Source organism: Salmo salar, chromosome ssa09, assembly GCF_905237065.1.
Source record: "Salmo salar chromosome ssa09, Ssal_v3.1, whole genome shotgun sequence".
NCBI lineage: Eukaryota > Metazoa > Chordata > Actinopteri > Salmoniformes > Salmonidae > Salmo > Salmo salar.
In genome coordinates, this window is record NC_059450.1 from 135844367 (window position 1) to 135863781 (window position 19415).

The following is a 19415-nucleotide window of genomic DNA, read 5'->3' on the forward strand; positions in this document are numbered from 1 at the left end:
TTTGGGTTGGTCAGGGAACTGGGCTAATGTAGCCTAATTACTGGGGTCTCCTAGGCCTCCTTTAAGGGGCAGTGGCCTCACCGCCTGGGTGGGTGCCCTTCAGATTGTTGATAGAGAGAAGGGTATGTACATGTTTGAGGGGGTGTGGGACTTGAGAGGGGTTTGTTGATGGAGAAAAGGGTATACATGTGTGAGGGGGTAGTATAGATTTTAGCTTGGTAGGATCAACATCAGGCCAGGGCTCAGCAAAGGTCAATGACGTCTAACCATCTCAGAAGGATGTCTGTCAATATTATGGTGTGTCAAGATGGAGGATGGAGGGTCAGGAAGCATTTTAGACTCATCATTTATAGAAAAGAAAGAAAACAAAACACTGCTATTGGAGGTATTATGTAATAGAAGTACAGACTTTGGCAGATGTGGCTCGGTTGGAGGAGGCTGAACATCAGCCAGTCATTCCACTGCGCAGTCAGATTACTGGGATGTGTTTTCGAGGGGGAAGAGCACGTCCAAATAAATAGGCGGTTTAGCCAAGCCTCCCTCGCCCAAAGTGTCAGTGTTGGCGCTCGCCATTTTCTCTTTCTCCCTCTCTCCCTCGCTCCCTCTCTCTCTCCCGTCCTTATAATAGCGGTCTCAGTGTTCTCTTTTGAATCTGTTTTCTCAGCAGCTCTGTCTGTCTGGGGTGGCCCCCATGTGGAACCCAGTAGGGCAGTAGTTAACCCTAACCCCGTCTCTCTCTCCCTACTACTTTTTACTATTCTCTCTCTCACCCTGGAGATGGGTCGGTGCCGTGCCTGCCCCGTGCGCTTACACTGAGAGTGTGGAATAATTTTTGTATGGGGAGCTGCGTTTGATTGCTGTGCAGGGACCCTGCCTCACACAATGCTTCCCCTGTTCACCAGCCCCAGGTCCAAACCAGGGCCAGAGTCTTGGGGGTGGCGTGGGCTGGGGTGGAGCGGGAGGGGTGGGGGTTAGAATATGTGTGTAGAGCCCCCCCCCCCCCCGCCTCCCTCCGCCAACCCGCTAAAAAACAGACCCCAGGTCTGCATTGCCATTCCCCTCACCCTCCAAAATGAGCAAAGGCATCCTGCATTCCCAAGCTGTAGCCTATACTGTTATTCATCTCTCCGTCTCCTGCCCATTCAGAAAAGCTCCTAGAGTTCCTTTCTAACCAGCAACTCCCAATAGTAGTAGTCTTTGTCTTAAATTTTACACTCCCCATAGTAGTACTAGTACTGGTATTTTCCCAGTGCATTTCTGGTCTGTTTCTCCACTCTGATTTATGCGTCGGGGCAGCTAAAGTTAAGAGAGCATTTTGGTGCCGCCCAGGGTGCCTGTGTAAGCAGAGGAATGCAGAGCACAGTTCTGCTCCATAAGGTAAAATGAAAAGCTAGCCATTATGCTATTATAAATAGTCTTGGTTTCTGGACTTTAATAGTCAGGAGGTTTGTGGTGGAATTGTTGACTCAGCACAGCATTCCGAGTTTAAAGGACTACATATAAAAATATTGCTGGGACGATTCTTTATTGGATAGAATCGATTGATTGTTTACAATGTACCATGGGCAGTTTTTAAGTATACTTTTAAGAGGCATCTCAAATTAAAGGAAATTGAGATCTACTTACACTAATCAAGGATCTTCTTACTGCCACCTACTGGGTATTGGCCAGTGTTACTACTCACAGCTAATATCATTGTACACTGTATACCAAACATTAGAAACACCTTCCTATTATTGAGTTGACTCCAATGCTTCCCATAGTCGTGTAAAGTTGGCTGGATATCCTTTGCGTGGTGGGCCATTCTTGATATACCTTTATTGGAAATTATTGAGCGTGAAAAGCCCTGCAGTGTTGCAGTTCTTGATGCACTCAAACCGGTGCGCCTGGCACCTACTGCCATACCCTGTCAGAAGGCACTTAAATCTTTTGTCTTGCCCATTCACCCTCTGAATGGCACATATACAATCCATGTCTCAATTGTCTCAAGGCTTAAAACCTTTCTTTAACCTGTCTCATCTACACTGATTGAAGTGGATTTAACAGGTGACATCAATAAGGGATCATAGCTTTTCACATGGATTCACCTGGTCAATCTATGTCAGGGAAACGTTTTGTACACTCGGTGTATAATGAATCATTAAAATTCATGACTTGAATTTCTATACTATATAACCTATTAGCCAGTATATTTTATTAATCTTGCCGTATGCACAGTTAACTGTAAACTTTGAGATCATACAGCTCTGACGTTGTGCCCATCTGGCGTGTTGCAGGTAGCTCATCATTATCCTACAACACTCCATCTCACACGGACCAGTCTCCACGCCTGGCTGCCAAAGAAGGTAGGACAGCATTATTTTTCAAAACCTTATTGCTAATGTTAAATATGGGCAACAGTTTTCTATTTCAGAGGTGTTTTTATAGGGGACTATGTTTCCTTTATTTAAGAGAGCCAGGTATATGCTGAAAGAGTGAGAGAGAGAGAGCGAAAGAGAGTGAATGTGAGAGAGGACAATAAAGTGTTCTCATTTAGCACGATCATTTAGCCAAAACAATAGAGCTGTAGCACGCTCCGCTCTGTCTGCCAGCCGCTCAGCGCACGGTGGTCTCAGTGTGAGTGCCAGTTCCCTCTCTGCTGCCACAGAGGAGAACAGGCCCAGGTCCTGGCAGCACCAAGCAGAGACACAGCTATTGACAGGTGTATCTTTTGTACAGGGGAATAATATCAGGCAGCGCTACCCCAGTCTGTGCTATTCATGGCCTACCTGTACATGGAGGAAAGTGAGGGCCACCTTACAATGGAAGGGAATTAGCAAAACAAAAGGCATGCTGTGGCTAACCTCCCCATCCACAGGGGGAGATAAAGGAGGATAGGGTGGGGGGTTCAACGAGATAGCACGTCTAAATAAGGTCATTTTTGTGGAGCGGTGTGCTTAAAGGACAGGTGGTTCAGCCACAATGTAAACAGAGAGAAGGAGACAGAAAGGGAGATGAGTTGTTTTTGTTGTCACAACTTTGACTCAATCTAAGAGGGAACACGTGGTAGGGAGGAAAGTTGTTTTGGCGGTTGATGTGTGTATTTGTGCAGGTTTTGGAGGGCAACTGTTACACTGAGCATTGTAGGGCTCTGTTCATTGTTTTAACATGTAGATTAGCATTCTGTGTTGCTTGGTGTTGATGAGACATGTTCATTCTCTCCGATCAGATACACTGATCAGTCTGGAAGACAGGGTTTTTTGCAGACAGCTAAAATGTGACTTTATGGTCCATAAATAACTCTGAATGTTTTTTATTTAACTAGGCAAGTCAGTTACGATCAAATTCTTATTTACAATGACGACCTACCCCGGCCAAACCCTAACCCAGACGACGCTGGGCCAATTGTGCACCGCCCTATGCGACTCCCAATCACAGCCGGTTGGGATACAGCTTGGAATCAAACCAGAGTCTGTAGTGACGCCTCTAGCACTGAGATGCAGTGCCTTAGACCGCTGTGCCACTCTGAGGAGACACTTTGTCAAATGAGCATTTGCACTGACATTTATCAAATCACATTTTATTTGTCACATGCTTCGTAAATGACAGATGTGGACTAACAGTGAAATGCTTACTTACAGCCCTTCCCAACAATGCAGAGGGAAAGAAAATTGAGAAATAATAGAAAAGTAAAACACATAATAATAATAAAAGTAATAATAGACACACAATGAGTAATCATAACATGGCTATATACAAGGGGTACCATTACCAAGTCAATGTGCAGGGTTATGAGGTAAGTGAGATAGATATGTACATGTACAGTGCATTTGGAAAGTATTCAGACCCCTTGATTTTTCAACATTTTGTTATGTTACAGCCTTATTATAAAATGTATTAAATAAAAACATGTCCTAATCAATCTACACACAATAGCCCATAATGACAAAGCGAAAACAGGTTTTTAGAAACTTTAGCAAATTTATTACAAATAAAAAACAGAAATACCTTATTTACATAAGTATTCAGACCCTTTGCTATGAGACTTGAAATTGAGCTCAGGTGCATCCAGTTTCAATTGATCATCCTTGAGATGTTTCTACAACTTGATTGGAGTCCACCTGTGGTAAATTAAATTGATTGGGCATGATTTGGAAAGGCACACACCTGTCTATATAAGATCCCACAGTTGACAGTGCATGTCCTTTCAAAAACCAAGCCATGAGGTCTTAAATGAAAGAAGTTTGTAACCACCAATACTCTTCCTAGAGCTGTCTGTCTGGCCAAACTAAGCAATCGGGTAAGAAGGGCCTTGGTCAGGGAGATGACGAAGAACTCAATGGTCCCTCTGTCAGAGCTCCAGAATTCCTCTGTGGAGATGGGAGAACCTTCCAGAAGGACAACCATCTCTGCAGCTCTACACCAATCAGGTCTTTATGGTAGAGTGGCCAGACGGAAGCCACTCCTCAGTAAAAGGCACATGACAGCTTGGAGTTTGCCAAAAGGCACCTAAAGAACTCTTTGGCCTGAATGCCAAGCTTCACATTTGGAGGAAACCTGGCACCATTCCTACGATGAAGCATGGTGGTGACAGCATCATGCTGTGGGGATGTTTTTCAGCGGCAGGGACTGGGAGACTAGTCAGGATTGAGGGAAAGATGAATGGAGAAAAGTACAGAGAGATCCTTGAAAACCTGCACCAGAGTGCTCAGAGACTGGGGCAAAGGTTCACCTTTCAACAGGACATTGACCCTACGCACACAGCCAAGACAACGCAGGAGTGGCTTCGGGAAAAGTCTCAGAATGTTCTTGAGTGGCCCAGCCAGAGCCCAGACATGAGCCCGATCAAACATCTCTGGAGAGGCCTGAAAATAGCTGTGCGGAGGTGCTCCCCATCCAACCTGACAGAGCTTGAGAGGATCTGCAGAGAAGAATGGGAGAAACTCAAATACAGTTGTGCCATGCTTGTAGCATCATACCCAAAAAGACTTGAAGCTGTAATCGCTGCCAACGGTGCTTCAACAAAGTACTGAGTAAAAGGTTGAATACTTAAGTAAATGTTATATTTCAGTTTTTTATTTTTAATACATTTGCAAAAATGTCTAAAAACCTGTTTTTGCTTTGTCATTTTAGGGGTAGATTGATGAAGAGAAATAAAAAATGATTTAATCACTTTTAGAATAAGGCTGTAACATAACAAAATGTGGAAGAAGTCAAGGGGTCTGAATACTTTCCTAATGCACTGCAACAAGGAATAAAGTGACAGATAGTGAACAGTAGCAGCAGCGTATGTTATGAGTCAAAAAAGTAATTGCAAAAAGGGCCAATGCAGAGGTTGCTATTTGGTTAACTATTTAACTACATTTTTTTGCAGTCTTATGGCCTGGGGTAGAAGCTGTTCAGGATCCTGTTGGTTCCAGACTTGGTGTGTCAGACCTGCCTAAGCCTGTATTAGTGTCTGTGAGATGAAGTACATATCCTTTACATGTGGACTGTGAAGTCACCACCATATACAGTACATGAGTTCAGGTTGCAATAACACTGATAGCCTGGCTCACAGGAAAAGGGCATATCTAGCTGGGAAGAGAGGAAGAGACTAGGCTGAGTTACACTGTTCTCACCCTGGTTCATATCATCAGGCCAATGGGCGTGCTTGATAAGATACTTTAAGTTTCTGCACGATTCTATTTAGGTTTTTTTAGACAATAGACAGACAAAATACATGATCAATAAGATTCTGCAGTGTCACCTCTGACCCCTTCTTCCTGGTTCTCAGTGGCAGGTATTTGGACTGGCAGATCAAGCAGGTCAACTCCCCTCAACACCATTTCCCCAACACTGAGAAGTGATTTCTATTATAGCTACCATAATAACAGTGCTCCTGCTTCTCCTAATACAAACTCAGTCATAGCCCAAATTCCATAAAAGACTTTTGCTTCAAGAAATGGCAGTATTGAGACTTTTATCAACTTTCTATCGCCAGATGTTCACAGTCATATTGCCTGTAGAAAAGGGTCACATACCATCTCAGCTCTCTCAGGGTATAGTAAGCACCGTTATTCAGCAGGAGACCTCCAAATCTTTTCCAGACTGTCTGATGTAAAAAGCAATGTTATGAATAAAAGTGAGCATATAAAACATGGAATGCAGCAGCCATGAAAAGTGTGTGTGTGTGCGAGCGTGTGCGTGTGTTCATGTGCTTGCTTGCATGTGTGTTGAGCTAAAGGGTACAGGGAGATAGTTTGGAGATTTAGTGATTTACCACATGGCTCCTCAGTGGTCACAGAGAGGGAAGCTTTAGCGATTGATGGGCTATTCTTTGTCTTTTATCTTTCCCTCTATGGCCTCCCAAGTGGAGGACTGCTCATTTACATTGGTTGAATAGCCAAGCATACATACAGTACTCTATCCATTGTATGTACATTGTGTCTGCTAAAGCTTGGCAGCTGCCTCTTCCTCATATAGTCAGCTCTTTTCCTTTCTCACACAGATGGCTTTTAAAGCACCTGCATACAGTATAAAAAGCCCTGCTCTGTCTGAGTCTGTCTTTGGCTAAGACTGTGGGTTAAAAGCGGTCCATGACTATGCTTCTCTCTCGTTGGTGCTCAGCCCTTGTTTTGAATAGCTGGTCTGCAGTCAGGTCTCCCAGGAGGAGCAAGCATTGCACCACACCCCAGCCTAGAGTGGAAACTGGCTCTACTCAGAGAGGGCCTGGAAAAAGAGGGAGAGAGGCTCCGATGTGCCATACTTCTGGGGTGTCTGTTGAGTTTGCATGGCTGACTGTATTCCTGACCTGGTGTGCTCATCTGGACTCTGGTCGTCCTTCCCAGTCTGTCTGCCTGGCTTCCCCCTTTCCTATCATCTCTTCTCGTTTCCTCTCTTCTCCTTTCGTACCCTCTCCTCCCCTCTCGTCTCCTCTTCTGCCCTTGAGCAAGGCATTTAACCCCCACAACAACTGCTTCCCGGTCGCCGATGAAGTGGATGTCGATTAAAGCAGCCCCCCGCAACTCTCTTATTCAGAGGGGTTGGGTTAAATGTGGAAGACACATTTAGTTTGAAATCATCCAGTTGACTAAGTATTCCCCTTTCCCTTCCCTTCCCTCTCATCTCCTCACCTCTCGTCTCCTCTCGTCTACTTTGCTGAATGGTGCCCTACTTAGGTCTCATGTCCACCCCTGCCCTTCTGGTCTGACTCAGACCTTAATCGAATCAGGAATAGGAACTTCCACACTGTCTATAGTGGTGAACCCTTAATATGAGGATATTGCAGGGATGTGACCCTCTCTCATGTCGAAAGGCTACGTAGTGGAGCCGAGTGTAGTCTATCCAACCACCTCCTCCGCTCTTTATCAGACAGTAGCGGGATACAATGCCATTGTTTTCTTTTCACATTCCAACGTTGTGTTTCGTCTGTCTGGGTCTCTTGAGTTTCTCTCTCTCTCTCTCTCTCTCTCTCTCTCTCTCTCTCTCTCTCTCTCTCTCTCTCTCTCTCTCTCTCTCTCTCTCTCTCTCTGTATCTGTCTCTCTGTATCTGTCTCTCGCACTCTCTCTCTCTCTCTCTCTCTCTCTCTCTCTCTCTCTGTATCTGTCTCTCGCACTCTCTCTCTCCCCCTTCTGTTTGTGACCCTTCTCTTGGAAGGAGGTAGCCCCTGTGTGTTTTTTCTCAGAGGAGGGGGGACGGGAGAGGGGAAAAAAGGGCTAGTAAAACAAAGAGAGGTTGTCTGCAGGCAAGGCAAGCAGGAAACGCAACTCTCCGAGGACTCTCCCCCAGTCGTTGCTACTTGGCTATCCCACCAGCCCACTGCAGATTGGACCTGACAGCCTCTGCTGAGCGACGGCCGCCCAAATGCTTATTCCTCTCTCACTCTCTCTCACTCTGTCTGTCTCTCTCACTCTCTTCTATCACTCTCTCTCTGTCTTCTCTCTTCTCCCTCCCCCTCTTTCTCTACCACTCCACCCAGCTCCCTCCATCCTACCCCAGGCCCATCCGACAGAGAGAGAAAAGAGAGACCCACTCTTTGTTTAGTTCTTCCAGGTTCAGGCCCATTGAGCCAACTCTGGGGTTAATAGTTTAAAAAGCAGAAAGAGTGAGATGTTCATAAAGATCTCTTTTTAGGGAAATGTTTCTGCTGAAGGACGGTTTTATAAAGCACAAACACACATGAGCAAAAGGAAATAAGTTGAAATAACATCCTGTGAAAGTGTGATTAAATACACCGTCTGTAATTATTTTTATTGTAGATATGTAATTTATGTTAGACAATAAAACATGTTCTAGTGACATTGCTTCTTAGAAAGCCTGATTTTTTTCTATTACAGCTTTAAATCAAGTTTGTGGTTGAGAAGTACTCAACACTAAAGTAGATGTGCATTTTGATTTATTCAATGTTAGTTGAAGTAAACCAGTGGAAGGTCTGCATTTTCAAATGTTTGTTTTATAAGAAATGACATGTTTCTGACCACAAGAGGGCAGTGTTGGATAATGTTTTGAGAAGCCATGACATGGCTGTAGATGCTGAGGTCACTGATGAGTCAGAGGGAGCTAGTTGTGTCAATACCTCTTGTAATAGGTGTGTGTCTGCATCACCACGGTGAAGCATGTTAAGTTCTAGCTGTCCCATTGGCTGTATATGTAGCGTGACACACACACACAATGATTTAGAGCCTTAAGTCTTCACGTTAGACACCTGCTGTGTCTCTTAACTGCATGTTGAGCTCAGCAGGGGCTTATATGAGCACCACTTATGTGACCAAACATAAAAACAGTGATGACATCATGAGAATTGAAACATTAAAAATATTAATGTAGTCATTATAACACGATGGAAGACTAGTAGGACATTACATCAGCTATATGTAATATTAGTAAGACATTACATCAGCTGTATGTAATATTAGTAGGACATTACATCAGCTATATGTAATATTAGTAAGACATTATATCAGCAATATGTAATATTAGTAGGACATTACATCAGCTATATGTTATATTAGTAAGACATTATATCAGCAATATGTAATATTAGTAAGACATTACATCAGCTATATGTAATATTAGTAAGACATTACATCAGCTATATGTAATATTAGTAGGACATTATATCAGCTATATGTTATATTAGTAAGACATTATATCAGCAATATGTAATATTAGTAAGACATATCAGTCATATGTAATATTAGTAAGACATTATATCAGCTATATGTAATATTAGTTGGACATTATATCAGTGATATGTAATATTAGTAAGACATTATATCAGCAATATGTAATATTAGTAGGACATTATATCAGCTATATGTTATATTAGTAGGACATTATATCAGCAATATGTAATATTAGTAAGACATATCAGCTATATGTAATATTAGTAAGACATTATATCAGTGATATGTAATATTAGTAAGACATATCAGCTATATGTAATATTAGTAAGACATTATATCAGCTATATGTAATATTAGTAGGACATTATATCAGCAATATGTTATATTAGTAAGAAATTATATCAGCTATATGTAATATTAGTAGGACATTATATCAGCAATATGTAATATTAGTAAGACATTATATCAGTGATATGTAATATTAGTAAGACATATCAGCTATATGTAATATTAGTAAGACATATCAGCTATATGTTAAATTAGTAAGACATTATATCAGCGATATGTAATATTAGTTGGACATTATATCAGCGATATGTAATATTAGTTGGACCTTATATCAGCGATTTGTAATATTAGTAAGACATATCAGCTATATGTTATATTAGTAAGACATAATATCAGCAATATGTAATATTAGTAAGATATTATATCAGCTATATGTAATATTAGTAAGACATTATATCAGCTATATGTAATATTAGTAAGACATTATATCAGCGATATGTAATATTAGTAAGACATATCAGCTATATGTAATATTCGTAAGACATTATATCAGCTATATGTAATATTAGTTGGACATTACATCAGCTATATGTAATATTAGTAAGACATTATATCAGCGATATGTAATATTAGTAAGACATATCAGCTATATGTAATATTCGTAAGACATTATATCAGCTATATGTAATATTAGTAGGACATTACATCAGCTATATGTAATATTAGTAAGACATTATATCAGCGATATGTAATATTAGTAAGACATATCAGCTATATGTAATATTCGTAAGACATTATATCAGCTATATGTAATATTTGTTGGACATTATATCAGTGATATGTAATATTAGTAAGACATTATATCAGTGATATGTAATATTAGTAAGACATTATATCAGTGATATGTAATATTAGTAAGACATTATATCAGTGATATGTAATATTAGTAAGACATTATATCAGTGATATGTAATATTGGTAAGACATATCAGCTATATGTAATATTAGTAAGACATTATATCAGCTATATGTAATATTAGTAAGACATTATGTCAGTGATATGTAATATTAGTAAGACATTATATCAGCTATCTGTAATATTAGTAAGACATTATGTCAGCTATATGTAATATTAGTAGGACATTATATCAGCTATATGTTATATTAGTAGGAAATTACATCTGTTAGATGTGTGTCTTGCTTCACTGGCAGTTATATGTCCTCCTGTCTAGTGACTGTCTGCATGTGGTACAGTCTTAGCCGGTAACAAAGCTAAATGTCAGGGGTGCTATAGTCGTTGCCAGCCAAATGAAGGTAAAATTGCATCTACTTTCAATTTAGACGGGAATGTGCAGTACTGTTTTTGATGCATTGATGGAGAAAATATGCATCCTGTTTTATCTGCACGTCAAGGAGATTGATTACAACTGGTAGCAATCCAGGTACCCAGACCGCATTCAATCAGTTGGGAACCTCACAAACGTAAGGCAATTCTTTCCAGTTGCAGCATCTAACAATCATTAACTACTAGAATGTCTATCTGTCTGTTTGTATGTCAGTTTGTGTGTATTTTCCCCTCCCGTTTGTGGTCACCATGGTGCAACCTGCTCATGAAACTGTCATTTTATCAAAGACATCTTGTTGGTTCCTCTAGTTTTGAGACATAGTTGTATGTCAGATAAACCCACATCACCTTGGCCAGATATCCTGCTGCACAGGGTTTCTTGGACAGGGTATGGATAGGCAGGCAAACATTTTTATAGCCAGCTCTTGGCATCACTCCTCTGGCTTATTTCCGTGACAATCTCATTGCTTGTTTAAAGCCAAGTTGTGTTCCTGAGATGGGTTTGCTTGCAGGTGGGGAGGTAGAGAGCACAGCCTAGAACATACACAGCCACATACCAAAAAGAGACAGTACCATATTTTAAGTCAGGACTAGTGTTTATTATGAGATGAAGTGGAGGGTTCATCTTCTCGAGCTAGAATCAGTTTATTTCCCACTCGTGTATAGGCTGCTTGGTTGTTTAGCAACAAAACCGACTTGTGCGCAACCATGGGGCAAAAAAGATTGGGTTGGCCTAGATTGTTGACAATATGTAAACTATATTTAGTCTGCAAGGTTTGGGGGTGGGGGATGTTGAGGGAGAGGTTGTTGTTTTATTCGAGGGAGGGTTCGAAAGGTTGAGGGGCAGCTCTCAGGGAACTGTAGGGGGATCTTGGATGGTTGATGGCCTGGTGGTTGGGAGCTTGGGCCGGTGACCCCACAGCCTTCTGCCTCATCGATGCGTGAGCATCATTTTCGTATACGATGTCAGCCAACCCGTTTATAGGATAAATAAATGCAATACTCCGATATTAAATGTTAAGAAGTGCAGTAGAGTGTTTAATGTTGACAAATCTCTCTTTGACGCTCTCTACTTCTCAGACCCCTCATATGATGCTGTACGGCGGACTGGATGGTCGAACAACATGCACAGTGGAAAAGGTAAGCATGTGCTTTGCTTTACTGAGTCGCAGAAAGACTTGTAGCCTAACCACACAAGGAATTAGGATATGGTCCAACCCATCATGCATCATCACATACAGTGCCTTCGGAAAGTATTCAGACCCCTTGACTTTTTCCACATTTTGTTACGTTACAGCCTAATTGGATTAAATAAAACCATTTCCTCAGCAATCTACACACAGTACCCCATTATGACAAAGGGAAAATAGGTTTTTAGAAACTTTTCCAAATGCATTAAAAACAGAAAAACTTTATTAACATAAGTATTCAGACCCTTTGCTATGTGACTCGAAATTGAGCTCAGGTACACCCTGTTTCCATTGATCATCCTTGAGATGTTTCTACAACTTGATTGGAGTCCACCTGTAGTAAATTCAATGGATTGGACATGATTTGGAAAGGCACAACCCTGTCTATAAGTTTACATCACATGTCAGAGCAAAAGTCAAGCCATGAGATCGAAGGAATTGTCCGTAGAGCTCCAAGACAGGATTATGTTGAGGCACAGATCTGGGGAAGGGTACCATTTCTGCAGTATTGAAAGTCCCCAAGAACACAGTGGGCTCCATCATTTTTAAATGGAAGACGTTTGGAACCACCAAGACTTCCTAGAGCTGGCCACCCGGCCAAACTGAGCAATCGGGGGAGAAGGGCTTTGGTCAGGGAGGTGACCAAGAACCCGATGGTCACTCTGACAGAGCTCTAGAGTTCCTCTGTGGAGATGGGAGAACCTTCCAGAAGGACAACCATCTCTGCAGCACTACACCAATTAGGCCTTTATGGTAGAGTGGCCAGACAGAAGCCACTTCTCAGTAAAAAGCACATGACAGCCTGCATGGAGTTTGCCAAAAGGCACCTAAAGACTCTCAGACCATGAGCAACAAGATTCTCTGGTCTGATGAAACCAAGATTGAACTCTTTGGCCTGAATGCCAAGCATCAGGTCTGGAGGAGACTTGGCACCATCCCTATGGTGAAGCATCGTGGTGGCAGCATCATGCTGTGGGGATGGTTTCTTTAGTGACAGGGACTGGGAGACTAGTCAGGATTGAGACAAAGATGAATGGAATAAAGTACAGAGAGATCCTTGACAAAAACCTGCTCCAGAGCGCTCAGGACCTCAGACTGGGCAAAGGTTCACCTTCCAACAGGACAATGACCCTAAGCACACAGCCAATTCAACACAGGAGTGGCTTCGGGAAAAGTCTCTGAATGTCCTTGAGTGGTCCAGCCAAAGCCCGGACTTGAACCCGATCAAACATCTCTGGAGAGAACTGAAAATAGCTGTGCAGCAACGCTCCCCATCAAACCTGACAGAGCTTTAGAGGACCTGCAGAGAAGAATGGGAGAAACTCCCCAAATACAGTTGTGCCAAGCTTGTATTTTATAAATTAGCAAACATTTCTAAAAACTCGTTTTTGCTTTGTCTTTATGGGGTATTGTGTGTAGATTGATGAGGAATAAAACAATTTAATCTATTTTAGAATAAGGCTGTGACCTAACAGAATGTGGAAAAAGTCAAGGGGTCTGAATACTTTCCGAAGGCACTTTACATTCTTCCCTAGCTCATAGAGAGACATGTGAGAGCCCACTCAACCCAAGCACGCAAGGCAAACCACCAATGATTAAATCCTCAGTCGTCAACCCTGAAATCTGTGAACTTTAAGCACTTACCCTAGCCACCAGTTACTGGCCTGTTTTCTTTGGAAGGTGGCTGACTTGCCATTAAGATGTGTACTGTGGTTTATCCATGACCGCCCAACTGGCTTTCTTCCCTCCTGTTTCTTTCCCCTCCTAAACTCTCCCTCTTCAGGCTCGCCGGTGGTCACACAGAACGTGTCCAAGTCCACTGAACAGCCCAGACCTCAGCCAGGTAATGTATTTCACCCTGCTCATTCCTTCCATCATGTGTGTGTGCTCCACTTAAGACAGCCGCAGTTGGTTACACCCATCTCACAAGGATGAGGATCAGCCTAATGTATAGTGATAGATACAGACTAACAGACCTCTCTCACCACAGATCCTTATCAGATCCTGGGGCCCACCAGCAGTCGACTGGCCAACCCAGGTAGGTACAGGAGGATGTATGAGCCTAATCATATATTAGATGTAAACTAAATTTCCCAACATACATTGTTTCATTATGGCCTTGGTGGATTTCTCTGAAAAAAAAAAAAATTCTGCTGAGAATTGTGCACATTTGCATTCTACTTTACTGCAGTATTCAGTAAGTACAGTCGTGGCCAAAAGTTTTGAGAATGACACAAATATACATTTTCACAAAGTCTGCTGCCTCAGTTTGAATGATGGCAATTTGCATATACTCCAGAATGTTACAAAGAGTGATCAGATGAATTGCAATTAATTGCAAAGACCCTCTTTGCCATGCAAATGAACTGAATCCCCCCAAAACATTTCCACTGCATTTCAGCCCTGCCACAAAAGGACCAGCTGACATCATGTTAGTGATTCTCTCGTTAACACAGATGTGAGTGTTGACAAGGACAAGGCTGGAGATCACTGTCATGCTGATTGAGTTCGAATAACAGACTGGAAGCTTCAAAAGGAGGGTGGTGCTTGGAATCATTGTTCTTCCTCTGTCAGCCATGGTTACCTGCAAGGAAACACGTGCCGTCATCATTGCTTTGCACAAAAATGGCTTCACATGCAAGGATATTGCTGCCAGTAAGATTGCACCTAAATCAACCATTTATCGGATCATCAAGAACTTCAAGGAGAGCAGTTCAATTGTTGTGAAGAAGGCTTCAGGGCACCCAAGAAAGTCCAACAAGCGCCAGGACCGTCTCCTAAAGTTGATTCAGCTGCGGGATTGGGTGACCACCAGCACAGAGCTTGCTCAGGAATGGCCGCAGGCAAGTGTGAGTGCATCTGCACGCACGGTGAGGCGAAGACTTTTGGAGGATGGCCTGGTGTCAAGAAGGGCAGCAAAGAAGCCAATGCTCTCCAGGAAAAACATCAGGGACAGACTGATATTCTGCAAAAGGTACAGGGATTGGACTGCTGAGGACTGGGGTAAAGTCATTTTCTCTGATGAATCCCCTTTCCGATCGGTTGGGGCATCCGGAAAAAAGCTTGTCCGGAGAAGACAAGGTGAGCGCTACCATCAGTCCTGTGTCATGCCAAGAGTAAAGCATCCTGAGACCATTCATGTGTGGGGTTGCTTCTCAGCCAAGGGAGTGGGCTCACTCACAATTTTGCCTAAGAACACAGCCATGAATAAAGAATGGTACCAACACATCCCCCAAGAGCAACTTCTCCCAACCAACCAGGAACAGTTTGGTGACGAACAATGCCTTTTCCAGCATGATGAAGCACCTTGCCATAAGGCAAAAGTGATTACTAAGTGTCTCGGGGAACAAAACATCGATATTTTGGGTCCATGGCCAGGACACTCCCCAGACCTTAATCCCATTGAGAACTTGTGATCAATCCTCAAGAGGCGGGTGGACAAACAAAAACCCACAAACCCCAAGCATTGATTATGCAGGAATGGGCTGCCATCATTTAGGATGTGGCCCAGAAGTTAATTGACAGCATGCCAGGGCGGATTGCAGAGGTCTTGAAAAAGATGGGTCAACACTGCAAATATTTACTTTTTGCATCAACTTCATGTAATTGTCAATAAAAGCCTTTGACACTTATGAAATGCTTGTAATTATGCTTCAGTATTCCATAGTAACATCTGACAAAAATATCTAAAGACACTGAAGCAGCAAACTTTGTGAAAATTAATATTTGTGTCATTCTCAAAACTTTTGGCCACAACTGTACATAATGAGTTATGGATCTTTGATCAATCGGCTGTTAGGTGTTCAGGGATAGAACAGCTGTTGATTTGACCTATGTGTGCGTGTGTTTCCTGGTCAGGTTCAGGACAGATCCAGCTGTGGCAGTTCCTGCTGGAGCTCCTGTCAGACAGCACCAATGCCGGCTGCATTACCTGGGAGGGCACCAATGGAGAGTTCAAGATGACTGACCCGGACGAGGTGGCGCGGCGCTGGGGCGAGAGGAAGAGCAAGCCCAACATGAACTACGACAAGCTGAGCCGCGCCCTGCGCTACTACTATGACAAGAACATCATGACCAAGGTGCACGGCAAGCGCTACGCCTACAAGTTTGACTTCCACGGTATCGCTCAGGCCCTTCAGCCCCACCCCACCGAGTCCTCCATGTACAAGTACCCCTCAGACCTGGCATACGTGCCCTCCTACCATGCCCACCAGCAGAAGGTCAACTTCGTGTCCCCACATCCCCCCTCCATGCCCGTCACCTCTTCTAACTTCTTTGGACCCACTGCTCCATACTGGAGCTCCCCTACAGGGGGCATCTACCCCAACCACAGCGTCCCCCGCCACCCCAACTCCCACGTGCCCTCCCACCTAGGCAGTTACTACTAAACCCCACTGCACCGTGACGTCTTCCCCAACATTCTCTCCCCCCCAACCAAACCCACCAGTGCTGACCTGAAACCCCAAATGAAACCAAACCAACTAAGACCGAGAGAAAGGGGGATTCTCTGCCTGGACCCATAGTCTGCTCTTAACTGGCAAAATGAAGAAAGCTAACTGAAGAAAGCTAACTGAAGGAATGTTTGAAGGATAAAAATAACTGGATGATCCAAATGGAGTACTACTTATTTACAAGACAAGAGACTGTTTCCATGTTTGTTTTGTTCAGTTTTTCAGTTCGTCTGTGTTTTTTGTGCCATGTGTCCCTTGAAAGCAGCACCCATGGGCCAGTTTAGAGTGCCCCCAAAATCTAGACACGTTACCCACACAGACGCAGACTTATCAAGAGACCATAGAGGCTCTCATATCTACTTTGTGCCTGATCACAGACATGGACCCATTCTCTATGTGTCTCAATCTACATTTCCCTCATATGGTAAAGCTCCTGCCTTGTTCCTCATTCCAGTCCTGTATGGGGTCTCAGATCAACATCATGTTCGACTGTCTCATGTTCTGTTATCAGTCCGTCCGTCTGCATCCGGTGTAGGTAGGGCTGTAGGTAGGGCTTCAAAGAAAAGGACTTCTCAGCACTGAATGAAAATGAAATGTTGGCAACTGGAATACACCATTGATTCACACTTAACTTATCCTCCAAACTGGAAGTAGGCGAGTTGGAGACCAGAGTTGGAAGTGAAGCGCTGTAGCTATGTTTTCAGGGGGCCACACACCAGTTGGCTGTTGTTATAGGAACTATGCTGTTTGTCCTCTTCAGCCGTTGGTTCGTTCCATTTCCAGATGTTTTGTTGGACCAAGTCATTATTAATGTGAATGCCCTCTGGTCCATGGAACACATCCTCAATTTGACAATCACAGTTGTTTGTCTGTCCAGGCCAGTCAAGTGTCTCTGTGCATTCATACTGCACTGCCATTTCAAAATGTGCATTTTCAGATGTTTAAAGTTTGTTGTATGAAAGAAATAATTGTATTTAAACAGCTGAATATGGACTTGTTTCACTACTTCTTGAAAATAAATGGTTTACTAAATAAAGAACAAAGCCAACAAAGTAAGAAAGGATGAAAACAGAGAAATCCTCAGATTCGCGAATGCTGTGCGTTCGTCAGACCTATTTTCTATTATTTTGTAAAACATTGGTCAACTAGGCATTAAAGCAACTTACTGTATAAATTATGCAGAGTTATTTTCATATGTGACACAGTTTTAAAAAGTCAAGAGAATTAATACGAGTTGACCTCGGTCAAAAATGCAAACATTGTTAAGTCCGTTACTGATATATAGTATGTTCAACATTTTTAAACGTTTTATATCTGTACATTTGGGCAGTCCATTTTTACATGATTTTTATTTTATTTTATGAAATTCAATTTGTAATGTCCTCAGTGCCTTGGAGTGAACACAAGATTTGTTCTAGCTAGTTATTACCAAAAACCACAAATGCCTGCTTGAATCATAATCCTATACTTATAGTCAATCTGTTATTCTGTATATACCATGATTATGGTTGCTTTCAATTCTAAAATAGGCCAACAATACTTGTCATGTCTCATATCATTAAGCCAACCACCCAGAAATTGCCAGCTTTTGTCTGTGCCTTTAAATTGGCCAGGTATATTATGCAAAAGAGCACAGACACCCCTTATATTCACAGCAAGCATCTCTTTTAAGCTACATTGCTTTAGATGTGTGAATTAAAGGGAATTTGTTAGATGTAGCATGAAGGTAATAATCTAAAATGTACCCTTTACATCCACCTCTCATAAACAGTAATGTTCAATGAAAGGGGAGCTGTGCTACTTCGTATATGCAATGTATTTTGGATATTAAATATATAAATGTAATTTTGCAATTAACCATTTTATTATTATTGTAATTCCTGCCATGTATTAAGTACTAACTTTTGAAAAAGGGCTTTTGTATAGGAAAGAAATTTGACAAAATAAAAGTTTTTACTTCTGAACATATTTACTTCTGTTGGTCCATTGTCTGCCAGAAAGTAGGATACTGATCTTTAGCAACTAGGCAAAGTTACAACATCATGAAATCCATCATTTTTATATTTTTCCTTTTATCTGCATCACTATAAGAAATCTAGTTAATCTGTAGCCCTGTTTCAATCAATACTTAATCATCGTTACTAGCCATTTTATCCAGACTATAACCCAATTTCATTCATTTTTATAATTTCAGTGTTATACAAAATTATTTGATGAGAAAATACATTTCCTGTGGAGAAGAGATTGTAACAGGAAATACTTTATTGGTTTCTCTGATGTTTCTTATATACTGTATAATGACAACACACATCGACCCAAGTCCCAGTACCTGTGCTAACAATATCAGATGACTACTGGGGTTGTTGGGGTGTTATGTAAGAGCCTCAGAAGAGTATGTTGTGATTTCTTCTCAACTTGAGAGGTACATGGATGGGAGGAGAGACCTTTGTCCTCTTGTTATCATAGTGGATGTCAAGTGTGTGTTTATGACAACTGGGTTATTTACAGTAATGTATTCAGTGTACCCTATCAGCCTACGTACAATTGAGTCGTACAAAATGATAAAGCATGCATGTGTGTGAGAGAGAGAGAAAGGAGAGAAACACTTTCCTATCCTATACTGTCATACTCATTTATCGATGTATCATGTCAGTCGGTCAAGCAACGCAGGTCTCATCAGGCTATAAGTTCCCATATAATTTTTTTATGTGATGTCCATTGAAAGCCTTCATTATTTGCATGGATTTCAAACAGCTGTGAAATATTCTGGGAATGATAAAACATTTATTGTATGCCATTAAACAGAGAAGGCCACATCCATCACATCCATCCCATACCACCTTTAAAATCGACAATTGCAGTCATGCACATCACCACGAGCAAAAACACTTCACTGTCGCCACCATGTGGCTAGTACTGGCCAATGCAATTGACGACTTCACTGTGTAAATCAGCCTGGAACAGGAGTCTTTCTTTTCACGTCTTGTCTTATCACCAAGTGAATGATAATGTCAGGGAGAAGTAATTAACATTTTAAAGTGAATAGATTTGGTC

The 19415-nt window shown here is 42.1% G+C and overlaps 1 protein-coding gene across 8 annotated transcripts in view; it reads left to right on the forward strand.

Annotated features, from left to right (window-relative positions):
• The window catches only part of LOC106612965 (Friend leukemia integration 1 transcription factor), a 35412-nt gene extending 17083 nt beyond the window's left edge, over window positions 1–18329 (forward strand). For 7 of the 8 annotated variants that reach the window (XM_014214698.2, XM_014214699.2, XM_014214701.2 and 4 more), the window contains 5 exons: window positions 2277–2345; window positions 11801–11860; window positions 13694–13753; window positions 13901–13948; window positions 15769–18329. In XM_014214698.2, the coding sequence (XP_014070173.1) occupies window positions 2277–2345; window positions 11801–11860; window positions 13694–13753; window positions 13901–13948; window positions 15769–16298 (767 nt within the window). In that variant the 3' untranslated portion in view covers window positions 16299–18329. The remainder of the gene's footprint in view (window positions 1–2276; window positions 2346–11800; window positions 11861–13693; window positions 13754–13900; window positions 13949–15768) is intronic. The other variant, XM_014214704.2, reaches the window with a different exon arrangement.
• Window positions 18330–19415: the final 1086 nt, after the last annotated feature.